Here is a 14,260-nt window from a genome sequence, read left to right on the forward strand (position 1 = left end):
TTCACCCCCACTCCGATTAGGGGCTGGGGAGCCCCTTCCAGCACGATCCTGCAAATCTCAGTCGTTTGCGCCCCCTTCTTCCTTCCGCCCCCAGTGAGTTCCATCAGCCGCATCCTGAGGAGTAAATTCGGGAAAGGCGAAGAGGAGGAGGCCGACCTAGAGAGGAAGGAGGCCGAGGAGAGTGAGAAGAAAGCGAAACACAGCATCGACGGCATCCTGAGCGAGCGAGGTAAGCGGCGGCGCGCTGAGCGGCGCCCTGCGGGCCAGCGCCTCTCGGACTCCGCGCTCTGACCTTGGAGCCTTACGGGCTGCGCCTCCCCGGCTCATGTCACGGTCCCTCCTCACTCGTATCCACTGCACCCGGGTAAGAGCATTGAAGAGAAAGACCCGAGATGCACTTTCATTGAATACAAAAATCTTTTCTCTCTTTCTCTTTTCTGTTTTATAAATCTTTGTTCCGCACCACTCACAGTCCCTCGGAATCTAGAACTACAAATTGCGGTCTGGCTGAGGGGCTACCCTCTTGCCCGCAGGCTTGCAAGACTGAATCTGAGCAGTTTGGGGCCTGGGGGGCAGTCTTTGAGCCTCCCGAGGTTAAAGGAACATTTTGTGCCCTTAGGAAAGGCCCAGAGTCTCCAAAGAGCTTCCTTGGTTGAGGGGGTGGGTAGGCGGGGGAGAGGAAGAGAGACTCAAAACTCTTGAAGGCAGTAGGTTCTCAAAGTTGCGTCACACTGATTGCCTTATAAATGTATATGTGTACGTCGGTGGTTTTTCCTTTGTTTTAAATTGGTTTTCAAGTGCGGTAGGGTTTGAACTGTGTGTGTCTGGGAAGAAAAACAATCCTAAGATCTTGGTTACAAGCGAGGGGCTCTGGGTTCTCGGGTTCGCAATGTGGGCGCACTTTCTCTTCCCAGGGGTGTCTTCTCCTTGGCAAATCTGTCAGCCTCAAGAGAAAAACCTCCCCTGTGGAGCCTTACATGTAGCCTTGGGGTTTTCTTCAGAGCCCCACGGAAAAAGTCAACCCCGTGGGAGTTGAACTGGGAAGGGATCCTGGCACAAGGAGAGTCTCCGAAGTTCTGCCTCTCAGCACTTTTGGCCTGGGGGATGGTTGCACCTCTTCCAAGGCCCAAAGGGTCAGGAGTTGCCCGGTGTCCCCACCCATGCATGGCCTTCCCTTGCTGGGGGCTGAGACTTCTGAGGCTGAGTGGACTTTTGAGTTGACCTAGAAGGGCAGGCGGCTCTCCAGGTGGGCTTGGAGCGGTCAACCACTTCGACTTACTGGATCTGAGCCCTCCGCCAGTGGTGTCCCAGGTAGGACTGTGGTTCGGGAAACTGGTCGCTTTTTTTACTTTCATTGCTCAACTCCAGCGCAGACCACTGGCCCTCCGGAGCCGACAGCTTTACAAATCAATACGAAATCTGTACACAACCTCGAAGAGACACATACTTAGATGTTACAAATCCAAACCACAGTTTGTAGGGCTAAACCGATGCCTAGGTGCTCTGGCACACACAGGCAATCAAGACATAAAAACCCAAGGCAGGTTGAGTGAAGAAGACACATACCCTGTGGGTTCCCTCCTTTGAAGCAGGGGTCTCACATAGACTCAGTGTAAGCCCTTCTTTTTGAAGGGGTGCCTTTCTGCCCTGGTCTCTGAGAGGATGCCTGGCTTTTAGTCCTGGTCTAGATGCTGTATTGGAGGTGCTGGGGAGGGAAGAAGGTGAGAAGCCAGCCAACCCCAAACCCAATGGGCCCCTGTAGGCACTGAACCCAGAGGGAGGCTTGGGAAGGAGGGTGGAGGTGGCCAGGCTTTGCTACTTGTTGCTGGAGGCGCCTGCGCCGCAGCTCCATCGCTCCCTCGCCGCACCGGCAACCGAGGGCCCAGGAGACAAAACGCCCCAAATGAGCTGGTCAAACATTTGTACAACTTTTCCAGCTTTTACAAAGAAGGCCTTCTCTACACAATCTACACTTGGAGATGAACTTGGGAGACAAAGCCTGGAGAGTCCATTGAAACTCACACTTTAGCTCGGCCCAGACAAAGCTCCCGCTCGCAGCAGCTTGATGTGAACAAAGGAAGGCAACCTTTTTATAATTCAAGGAGAAAAGAAGAGAAAACAGCCCCACAAAGGGCTGAGAATAGACATTATGGGCTTGCAATGAGGGATGAATTATTCAATGAGCCCCAAGAGCTGCTGTGCCAGGAAGTTTTATGGACTCTCCAGCCGTGGAAAAAGTGGCCATTTCACCTACAAAATGTTTCTAGTCTTTCGGGCTGTCTAGCTGGGGCTGCTGCCATTCAAGGGCAATTGCTACCATTTTTAAAAGCAGAGTATTCTCCCCAGCGGGGCTGAACCGTTGAAAACACACACATACACACAACTCGGAGGCTGAAGTTTAATTTAATTTGGGGTTGTCAAGCAAGAGGCAGCGTCAGTCTCTTCAGCGCCTCTAGCTCCTTTTCCAGATGAGCCCTGGAGGGCAAGAGGGCCCAGAGAAAGGACAGAGTGGAGTGGAGTTGGAAGGGAAGTTTAGAAATCTCAAAAAAAGAGAAAAGATTCCCGGTCGTTTGGGCAGCAAAAGTCCCAGGCTTCCCGGCTTGGAAAATAGAATGAATGTTGATAAAGGGGTCTGAGCTCCCAGGCGGGCCTAAGGAAGGCCGTTTGGGCGTCCTGAGCAGGGCGGCGCGCGCTTTCTGAAGGTTCCAGATTCCTTTTCGGCCTGCCGGCTGTTGCTGACTGGCTCTTCTCGGGTGCATCTTTCTACTTGTCAGAGACTAGGACATAGGGTGAGAGGCACCCTGAAAGAGGTCAGAACAGCTCTCGTTTTTCTCCCCAGGGTCGCGTTCTAGATGGCCCCATTCACTTTCCCAACTTTGCCTTGTGCCTCGCCCCATCCAAGACGACCGTGGCTGACCGACCCGGTGCGCGCAGGCCCGTGCGCCCTGGCACGCAACAGACTGCGCACCCCTCCTTGGATCTACACCTCCAGCTGTTTTGCCAGTGTGGAAGGAGAGGGTTGGGCGGCCAGGAATCCCCCACCCTTCCCAGGACCTTCTTCACTCCCCTTCCTTCCCCTCCCCACTCGGCACCGAGAGCCGACCGGGCGCAGCCGGAGAAACCCAGCCCCGGTCGCGGCAACGGGGGGCTATGGGCACGGCCCGCGCCGCGGCCACTCAATGGGCGCCTCTGTTCCTCCCCCGGCGTGGCGGAGCGGGCCCGCGGGCGCCGCCACAATGGGCACGGCCCCCACTCTTGCTCCCTGAGCCAAAGCGCCGCGCCGCGCCGCCCCCTCCCCTGCGCTCTGGCCGGCTCGAAGCTTAGCTCGCCGGGCTGCAGCCGACTCAATTGCCTCCTTTATGTCCTTCTCACTTTCATCTAGACACAGCCCGCCTCCCCCTCCTTCTTCTCCTCTTTTTTCCCCCTTCCTTGCCTGAGGCTCACATTAGTGAAATTTCTGCAACCTCCCCCTATTTTTTTTTTCCCCTCTTATTTTAAAGAAAGCCCTTAACACAAAAGCGGTGACTAATCAATAGAAACTGCTCCTTCATCAGCTCCTCCCCCCAGCCTTCTCCTCCTCCTCCACCAGCGGCAGGGTGACGCTTTTCCTGTTTGTGAGTTTTGGGAAACATTTTTGCTTTGTGCCGTAATGGAATTAGAGGACAGATGAGGACTGTAAATGGACACGCGACTGCAAGACTCTCGCTTAAATATTTAGATGCAAAGTTACAATTACTGACTTGTTGCAGCAGCTTTGAAGTGGCAGCTCGGGGGTGCAGGGGGAAAGAGGCCAGATTGCCAAATTGATGTTTTGATTGGGGCTGGAGATACACTTTCATAGGACCCTAACCCTTTTTAAGAATCACCAGCTAGCGTGGGAGGTTTGCAACAATTTCAAAGTTTGAGCCAAGAGACCCAAGCATAGTCGGTTGGAGCTTACCCTTCTTTTATATCGATCCCTTTCAATTTGACATTTATGAAAAGCACTGTTTTTTTGTTTTTTTGATTTGAGAAAGTAAAAGTGACAAAAGCTTTGCTCAAGTTTGCAAACTTGTGAGCTTTTCTAAAAGTAACGAAGACGACGTCATCTTTTCAGCCGGGCATACGATAAAACAATTAAACACGTACTGACATTTTAAAGGTTCTGGAACGATTTCGTTTCCTGTGGGATCACGAACATTTTATCATTAACGGGAGCACTACTGAAATCGAGGGGAACTGAAGGCAGTTTCGTGTCTCTCCCCCTCTATACCACCCCACCAGTTAGCAGGGAAGGACTTTTTGGCGCGAGGCAAAGGGCGGGGGTCAGGCGGGGGCGGGGCGGGGGGAGGGGGAAAATCTTTCCCACAGATTAAAATCATGAGCTATAAGATCTTAGGTTTGTGGCATCGGAACCTTTATTAAAGTGGACAGCCCGGTCTCCATTTGTCAGAATCACGAATTTGACCCCAATGTCGTCTCTTGTCTTTGGGGGGTAAATTTCATGTTTTCTGCAGCGCTTAAAATACTCAACAAAGAAATATCACCCATTTAAAAATCTATGGGAAATACCAGAACTTGAGTTAAATTGAAACAGCACGCTGTGTTCTTTTCGAAGAGGTAACGGTAACGATTTTCCCGTTGGACCGATTTGAAAGGAAGCAACCAAGATCAGATTGTAGCTTTCTTTTTCGCTGGTTGGTTTTGTCTGGTTGACTGCTGTCGGCTTACTTTATAGCCTTATTGAAAACATGCAGATTTTCTAATTAATGCTTGAAATTGTATGTTTATTTTGAAGTTTGATTTGCTGGGTGATAGCACCGGAACGGGGACGTTGGGGCTTCAAGTGCGTAATAATTACTGAAGGGTCATTTAGGAGTCCCCAGGGCTGTGCAATAAAACCCATCCGCGCGGCGAGGTGGAACCAGCAAGTGCGCCTGGGTTCAAGGGGTGGAATATGCGGAAATTCATCAGGTGAATAGCAGTGTTGCCGCCGAACTCAGGTTCAACTTTAACGAGTATTTTGTATTTTGAGAACAACAACAAAAATCCTTCGTAACCACGAGGTTAAATGTTAACGTACATAGATAGTCAATAAATGTTAAAAGCCTCAACAACAGCAACAAACACACGGTGAGACTTTCGCCAGGCTTGGGGGCAAAGGAGGTTCTGTTTGGTGGGGTCCCACCCCAGGTAATTTATTTATGCGGGTAAATAAAGATTAAAGAACCATTAAGAATGTACATATATAACTAACAAGACAGTAAAAGGCAATTAAGCAGTCAGTTTAATGCCTTATCTCACTGGCTGCTCTGGGGTTGTTTTACAACAAGGAATTAAAATCTGAAAAGGAAGTTTTCAGCAGCTCTGGCCAAATATTGATTAAGTAGCTGTTTGTTGATACCATTGTTACGCATTAAAAGGCCAGGATCGCGGCCTCTCAGTGGCCATCTTCCATTGTGAAGGATTCTTAACCACTGGGATCAAAGCGGGATCATTTCAACTTATCTGTCTTGGAAAATCCCCCTTTTCCTCTGAAACCTCTAAGGAGGATTGACCGAATTCTCTTTAAGAAATAGGAACCGAAACCAGTTACATGTCCTAGGTTTGTAGAGAAGAGATTCATGGGGTGTTTTTAATTATCCTATGGTGATTTCTTGTTTAAAACTTAAGCTAAGATGGTGAATTTATCATCAAATAGATTTTCCTTGGCCTGGAGGTGGTGGGAGGCATGGAAGCTAAGATCCCAGTGTCCACTAAATTTCTAAATATGGAAGTTTTACTGAAGTTGCTTTCCAAGCTGGAATGATGCAAAGGCAAGATGTCAGAGTTTTATGTAAAACTAGGTGGGGAATAATTAAATACACAGGAAACTGAGAGTTAGATTAACTGCATTTCCCTACATATGTTTCCACAATTTTTCTGTTTATGGATGGTTAGATGAGTCCCATGTATATTTTTAAACCTCCTACAATGTAGGAGCAGATATGTGTGTGTTTGTGTGTGTAGTTTGTGCATCGTTAGAGTTTATTTATAAGTCGGTCACTATGAATTATGCTGGCAGTAAACTATACCCCGTTGCACACACACACAGAAAGGTTTATTTGTCCTGTGGATTACACTTTCTAGAGTCATCAGAATTTGAAGTAACAGTACAGCTTCCCAATTCATACTCAGCACTGCTGTTGAATGCTAGGAAAAATATTTCCCTGAATAATTTTATGACTTTTTTGGACTGTTGATTTTTCGATGAACTGCTAGACTTTTTTTTTTTTGGTTTAAGAATTCAATATATTTGGAAAGATTTTTCTTTTATTATGAGAGCTAAAATTCCTGCAAAGGCTCTTTTGGAAATACCATCTCTGTGCTTAATTTGCAAATTCCAACAAATCACTCTAACTGAGGTTGTGAAATTTATGCCAGATTCAGCTTTGAATATTCAACTGAGCATCATGAATCTGCCTGTGGGGGAGATTTTCTGAAGCCCTTTCTCTGTTCATTTCTCTGCTAAATAATTGTGCTTAGAGACTTATTTTTATTTCATTTGATTTTATTTTACTATGTCATTCACTCTTGAGCAAGATGAATCTTGACAGTCAGAATCATTAGTGAGTATTTTCTAACATTTTCTGTTATAATTCCCAATTAATTAATAATCTATCTGTGCTCAAATGTCCTTTGAAATAGTCCCAATCATTGGGCATTGGGACAACTGCCTGAAATAGATTAAGCTGGAAATGTGAGTCAGTGCAGATTGATTATGACTGCCTTGTCCTGGATCCAGATGCAATGCTAGAGAATTCTTTGCTACATTTTTCACGTATATGTGTATTTCATGTTTCACATACATGTGGAGTGAAAGTGACTGTCCTGTCTTGGATATCAGGCTATGTGTTCATATACTGCCAGGGGGACACAGAGTCATACTCTGAGTGGAGCCTGACCTCAGTACCAAGGCAGAATTACTGACTTTGACAGTGGGCTTATGTTAATTATATCTCAATAAGGTTAGAAAAAATATTTTATGTTATTGTTGAAATAGAAAAGTGCTGGCTGCCTTAGCTGGAGAATTGTGATTGAAGAAAGTGAAAGGGAATTTCAGAAGTTGCTATTCTCTTGGAAGATGCACACCAAAGTGGCGACAGAGGACCATTCTCTACTCTGCTGGGAAAGGTTTCCTCACCCCATTCGTCCCAGTCTTGCGTGGAAAGTGGCACAGTTCAGCTTTCAGCTTTATGTTGTGGTATTGGGCCAAATGCTGAACTCCAGTAGTGTTGAACTTTTGCGGGAATGGGGTTGTCTCTTTTCTAAGACAGCATCCTCTCAGATTGTCTGTGATGGAATTATGCCCTCAACTGAACAGAATATACTTTCCAGTTTGTATCTGGAACATGCAGTTATCAAAATGCCCGTTAGGATTATAAAACCTTTATTTAAGACAGATGAGTTAGAAGTTTCACCATTGTCAAAGGGAATTATGAAAACCATGGAAAATAGTTGTTGAAGACAGTTGAGTAATAAAAGGCTTTATGAATTTTTATTGTCAAAGTCAGTTTTTCTTCCTTCCTGATAAAGACCAAGGAGACTGACATAATTTCTGCCACGGCAATGGCCACTTCACTTTAAAGAAGTAATTGCATCTTAATAAAGGATAATGGTGTAAAATTTAGAATTTGATTTGGTGTACATTTGTCCTAGAAAAAAACTCCTGAGGAAGAGTTTTACCTTAGATGTTGTATATAACAAAGTTCATAACATTTAAATTTTAGCTGCAGGATTTTAAGTTAAAAAAAAAAAAAACCCCAAACAACAAAGAACCCCTTCTCTCTGATGAAGCAACTCGGTCAAAGTAGGTAGTCTGAGTTTTTACTGCTGTGGCTGGGAAACGAGTCTTCCTCCGTAAAACAAATTGGAACTCATGACAGGCAATAGCAAACCAGCCGTGTTTGTCTCCTTCAACTCACTTAGTGATTTCTTGATTCTTATGTACTTTTATTTGGCCAGCTTTACTGTATCTACAATAGTATATTAATATAAACTTTTGATTTTGGGAACCAATTTCCCACTCATTCTGGATCTGATTCCATTAGATCTGTTTTAAAATAGCTGATCAAAATGCTTTGTGACAAGAGTGGGAGACTCTTCTTGGCCGACTAACATAGGTTTGGGGGAAAGGAAATACCACTGACTTTCAGCCTTAAAAATTTTCAGGATCATATTGGAATTCAAATAGTACAGCTAAGGAGGCTTAAGTGGAAATTTAAAAAGATTTTATAATCAGATGGTAGGCATATTTCTGGAAACAACTGCAGAATTCAGTGTGCTTGGCCTTATGTCATTAGATGGAAACAATAAGTATGTTAGGATAGAATAGCTAAGAAAGGAAAGTTAATGGCTTTGTGTAAGTTACCTTACAACATGGAATTGGTTTTTGTATACTTTCACAGTCAACGCTTACATGGTCATGTACAAATTTACATTTTTAACAGAAAGCCTGGCTTATGATTTTTACAAGTACACAGATAAAGGAGAAGTACAGCCACCATACTTATATCTTTTTTTTTTTTTGCAAGCCCTAATATAAGCATTAATTTACCCAGTCAACAGGCACTTAGGCATTGTCTGGGGGTATTAGCATAGTTTTTGTTTCTTTTATAGGGTTTATCTTTTTTTGAAAAAAAAATCTTATTTTTAAACAATTATAGACCCATAGAGTCTATTTTCAAACACATATTAAAAAATTCTTCCAGTATTCAAATATATTATCATGATTAAGAAAATCTTGGCCACAGGGTGTGTGTCTCCCAATTACCATGGTTGAGCTTAACCTGAACTAAAGAAAATTAATTGGTCCAATTCATTTTATTATATAAAAAAGCAACAGGTTCCTTCTTTCTGAATCCCCACTTGGCTGGTTTCCTAACTGAGGTTCACTAATACAATTGAGTGTTTCTTGTCTGACTTAAACATACCCCAAAGTCCTTTATCATGTCTTTGCTTGCCTTTAAGAGCATAGCACCCAAGGTAAAAGTAGTCTGTCTTACATCACTAATTTTGCTCTAAAATTGAGACCAAGCACATTTTGGGTGTGATCCCTTGAACTTCAGTTTTGACAGCTGGTAAGATGGGGGCATATTATACTGTACCAATTTCCCAGAGTGATATGAGAATGAAACGAGAAGGTGCAAGTTATACCTAGCTCATAGGAAAACTCAAAATGTTGTAGGGGAAAAAAAACTCTGAACTTGCAGAAAGTGACTAGTCTGCTGGCAGATGGGCTCTGCCCAAGGGCAGATAAAAGCTTAATTCAGGCTTAGGAGCAACAATGAAGACCAGTACACATACATGCACACACTCACGCACACCACAAAATCCACTTTCACTGAGTCAGAAAAAATTGAGTTTATAAGAAACTCTTTAATAGAAAAGTCTGTATTGATTTAATAGATATGAAAAATAACAAAATTCAAAAACCATTTGCTGGGATGTCAAAGATATTTCTTAATTACTTTTTTCTATTTCTCTCTTAGACTAACTTGGTTGGTGAAAACTCTTCCAAATCAAACTTTGTTTTCTTTGTGTATTTGCACAAGTCTTCCCTCACTCCCCCCAGTAATCTGACAAATAAATTGCATTTTGAAAATGGATCTCGTCTATACGTTCTTACTCCTGAAATCCTGGCACAATCCTTTGTTTGTGTTTGTATAATTCCTCATCGTGTCCCTTCTTCAGCCTGCTTCCTTGTTCTAAAATGTCTTTATGGCTCTGCATGTGAGATGGTGTGCATTCTTAAAGCTTTCTGCATGATTCTTAATCTCTCTCCTTTAAAATTTGAGTTCAGAAATATTAAGGAAATTTTCCAAAATAGCATTTGTTAAGCTAGGGGGTGGCGATACATTTCAGTGACCTCGCTATTCAGTTGTACTCTGTCTAGTCCCCAAAGCTGGGGACTTCTGTGTGACTGAGGTGCTATGTGAGGGTGAAAAGAAAGTAGCCTGGTTTGTAAGACTGGGATGAGGGGCGCGGCTGGAGAGCTCCTGCCCCATGGTTCCCCCGCTGGAGCAGCTTGCCAATGCAGCCACTGGAGAGAAGGAAGGTTGTTTTCTTATCCTCGCATGCACTGGGCTGACCTGTCTCTGAAATAGGTCAGGCTGGGGCACCGCCAGTTTATGCAGCTGTCACGGCTTAGGCGTCTCAGCAGGCAGCCCGGCTCCTTGGCCAGTCGGCCCCCAGTGAACTGATAAAAAATTCGCTGGCGAGCCCTGGGCCTTCCTTCTGGACCGTGCTGGCCCCCTGAAGGCTTTTAGAGGCAAGAGGACTCCAGGATTATGGGGGCCAATGCTCAGCCTCAAAAGGGAAGCGATCTTTTATTCCAAGGATTGCCCTCTTGTCCATCTGAACACTCAAGTGAAATATATGCTTTGTCAGATGGCATTTTAATTTTTAATTGTTTATTTTTTGGTTGCATCACGTGGCATGTGGAATCTTTGTTCCCCGACCAGGAATCGAACCTCTGCCCCCTGCATCGGGAGCATGAAATCTTAACCACTGGATTACTAGGGAAGTCCCCAGATTTTTAAATCACATTTATTTTTGACTGGGTAAACCCTTCACTCTGTACATAATTCAAAAGATAGAAATGGGTGTACAGGGACAAGTTTCCTCTCACCCAAGTCACTCAGTAACTTGATTGTCTTTCTAGAGAGCCTGTATAAACAAGCAATTGTATTTCTTTCTCTCTTAAAAATATTCTCTCCTTTGTTTGCACAAATGGTAGCCCACTGTAGAAACTTTTCTGCACTTTGCTTTTTTTTTCCCCCCACCTTCGAATATATCTCTGCCATCACTCCACATCAGAGGCTGAGGGTTTCCTCAGCCTGTTTGTATAGCTGCATAGTATTCCATCCTGTTGGCAAATGATTTATTTACCAGCATTTAGAGTGTTTCCAATTCCACAGCACCATTTGGCACATGTGTGAGTTTATTTGTAAAATAATTCCTCCATGGTAGGGAAAAAGGGAACGATATTAGTGATCTTGATAGCTTTAGTGGAATTTGGGTTCTGTGTTGAGAACAAATGGTGAAGGAAGGTTTAGTCAACATGGAGCGTGTGCAGGTTTGCCTGTGGCCCCTTGTACGAGACGCTTGCTTCTACCACTGTATGTAGGTAGGAACATAGGTTTTGAAATTTCTGCTTGGAAATTCCTCCAGTATTTTGGTATTTCTCCAAATGGAACATTCTCTAAATCCAAGGAAAGGTTTTTGCCTTGACTTATTGGTGCCTCTTTTTATTCTATTTTTATCTACTGTTTATTTCACTTTGCCTCCATCGAAACTAGTACACATATGTTAAGCACTTATTTTTCTTTCTTTACTGGAAAAATTATTGGTAGTTTTCAGAACAATTCAAAGACAACTTATTCTGATTATTTAGTTACAAGAGAAATTGTTGACTCTCAGGGTTACCAAATTAGGTTTGAACTGGTAAGACAGCAGGTTATGAATAATAAAGCAGTCTTCTATTTCTCGTTTTTGAAAAAGTGCTGGCCTGATTCTCTAGGGTTTTCTTGAGTTTGGTAAAGGCTAGTTTTTAATTTTATGAACTTTTAAGGGGGTATGTATCCATTCCCTTCTAGGTACAAAAGACTTTTTATATTTTTGCACATACCTTGCCTCCCTCAAATCATTTCAGCCCATTTTCCCTTAAATTTGATGCTCAGGAATTCAGTTGTTGATGCTGCTGAGTACCTGGCTTACCTAAGCTGGAAGTTCGAATCTGCAGAATGAGCCAGAAAGAACTGTGCTCCAACTACATGAGAAAAACAACCCTCTCCAAAGCCCTCTGAGAAAGCTGGAGATGTGAATGCCAATAAATATTTTAAGGTCAATATTTCAAGTCATTCCTTCTTAGGACTGGGCCTTTCAGAAACAGGAGAACAAATTAAATGTTCAGAATTTATTTTTGAAAATCAAAATCTTGATTCGGTTTTTTAAAATAACAGAAACAAACACAGGTCTTCTTTCTTGACTGTTCCTACAGCCAGCCCCACAGCATGTAGCAGTGTTCTACTAGACAGGAGGCAGGAAAGTGGGTTTTCCTAACGCTAGAGCTTTTATTTGTGCTTGGATAGAAACGGCTATCTGGATGCCTTGGTTCTCTTCCTGCTTCCCCTCCAACTGGCTTATGGAACTCCAAAGGAGTCAGTTGGGGATGTAAACAGGCCTGGCATTTAGAGCATCTGCAAAGAGCTGAGAAGAATCAAAAGCAGCTTTTTTCCCCTCTCCCAGCTCTGTGCATAATTTGGATTGAATCAGACCCATAATTTGTGACATCTGATTACTACCTGCAAAAGTATGCAGCCCTCCATGTAGGAAGGAGGATCTTAGGAGGGTTAATCCCAATGAGGAAAATTGTTGACCTGTTTGTCAGCTTGCTGTGACGCTCTCAACAGAAATTTAGACCATATAAAATCAGTGGTTTTCGGGTCCATGTCAGCAGAGTAACCATACTTCAGATTCTCCACATATCCTCACGTTGTTCTGATCACAGTGGTGAAGAAGGTAGCAGGCTGAGGTTTCTCTGGGGAATTGGCTTAATATTAGGGAGCAGGGGTTTCATTTGGAGAGCTGCCCCCTCTGAATTTTAGATTTATAACTTTTAAGGAGACCCATGAATTCATCTGGAGAAACGCATCAACTTTCCATTGCAAGAATCCCAAGTGACTGGGATCTCAGTGCCAGGAATTATTGGATATATTTTGATAACGTTTAGAACTTACTACAGCCTCTCATACTATTTCTAAAGGGTAATGATAGCCCATGTCAGGAGGTTGAGCAGATAAATGGGGATCTCTCCCAGTGCATCCTGGAAACTTGCAGTCCTGGCTACACAGTGCATCCGGGTCTCCTCACAGTGCATCCGGGGAACCTGCCGTTCTCGCTACACAGTGCATCTGGGTCTCCTCACAGTGCATTTGGGTCTCCTCGATGCATCTGGGGAACCTGTAAGATTCCAGGGCTGAATAGGATTTGGGAAACTAACCAGGATGGAAACTTTCCAGGTAGTAGATTTGCCCTAACTTTTATTCCTACAGGACACATCTGGGGCTCGTGTGCACGCAACACGTATTTATCAGGGGCCTGTAGAAAAGCAAATTGTATAGTCTTTTACTAGAAGCCAATGTCTGCTTGTGGTGACTGGCTAGTCCTGCCAAGCCCGGAAATCTCGCTGAAGTTTTGTGTAAAAGAAGAAAGGAAATGAAGGACTGCGGACTTAGCATCGGATCAGAAACTGGCTGATGAAGAACCTCGTGAAGAACCTGGTTGGCTAAGAGTGCAGGGGTGAGGCGGGATGCCTGGTTCGGGGAATTTCTCCCATTCTACAGGGAATCAGTTCCCGGTAGAGGGCCTGGATGGTAACTCAAGCCCTGGCTTATTTTGGATTTAGCTCCTGGGCTTTTGTCTGAATTTTTTGAGCCTTAATCTCTGCCTTCATCCTGCCTGTGGAAAGTGGGTTTTCTTGGGTCGTCATGAGCATAACGCTCTTTGGGGGCTGGGAAGGCTGCCTAATTTTGTTTTCATCAGAGGTTCAATAAATGGATGTGGAAACAAACACATCGTGTTCAGGTCAAGTACTCATTCCCTGGCACACCTTTGTGTCATGTGGTTTGTCTTTTTAGAAAAATTGAAACCGACAGCCACTGCATAAGCTTTTATTCCCAGTGGAGTCCTAGCAGATACCTTGGGCAGATAAGGAGAGGAACAATTTCCTTATTACAAAATACAAATGACATAGAGAGCTGAATTTGGTCTTCATTTTGCTGGTTGGCGAACTTTCATCATTTTATTGAATTACTGTAATTTAATGTTACTCGTTTAAAAGTAACGATTTTTCCCCTGAAATGAATCCTTTTTATTTATTTTTAAAATAGAAAGCTCAAATTAAATTCATTTGGGAAGACACTGACTATCTTTCACATTGACATTTCTGGTTCTTGGAAAATCCTTTTGGAAAAACTTTAGAAGATGGTCACTCAGACCATAGTTTAATAAGAAGTGATGTTAGTGGAACAAGTTTTTTTTTTTTTTTTTAAGATCATTTATTCGGCTGCACCATTTCTTAGTTGTGGCATATGGAATCTAGTTCCTTGACCAGGGAACAAACCTGGATCCTCTGCATTGGGAATTCAGAGTCTTAGCCACCGGACCACCAGGGAAGTCCCAAGTTTGGGTTTTTTTACAGGGACGTTTGATAATCTCCCTGCCCTCAATCCTCTGTTCC

At 43.8% G+C, this 14,260-nt stretch overlaps 1 protein-coding gene across 3 annotated transcripts in view; it reads left to right on the forward strand.

The window, feature by feature from the left end:
* The window catches only part of PAX3 (paired box 3), a 101,439-nt gene that overhangs the window by 4,367 nt on the left and 82,812 nt on the right, over positions 1-14,260 (forward strand). For all 3 annotated transcript variants that reach the window (XM_005887477.2, XM_005887478.2, XM_070380054.1), the window contains exon 4: positions 95-229. In XM_005887477.2, the coding sequence (XP_005887539.1) occupies positions 95-229 (135 nt within the window). The remainder of the gene's footprint in view (positions 1-94; positions 230-14,260) is intronic.

Source organism: Bos mutus, chromosome 2 (assembly GCF_027580195.1).
Source record: "Bos mutus isolate GX-2022 chromosome 2, NWIPB_WYAK_1.1, whole genome shotgun sequence".
Classification (NCBI taxonomy): Eukaryota; Metazoa; Chordata; class Mammalia; order Artiodactyla; family Bovidae; genus Bos; species Bos mutus.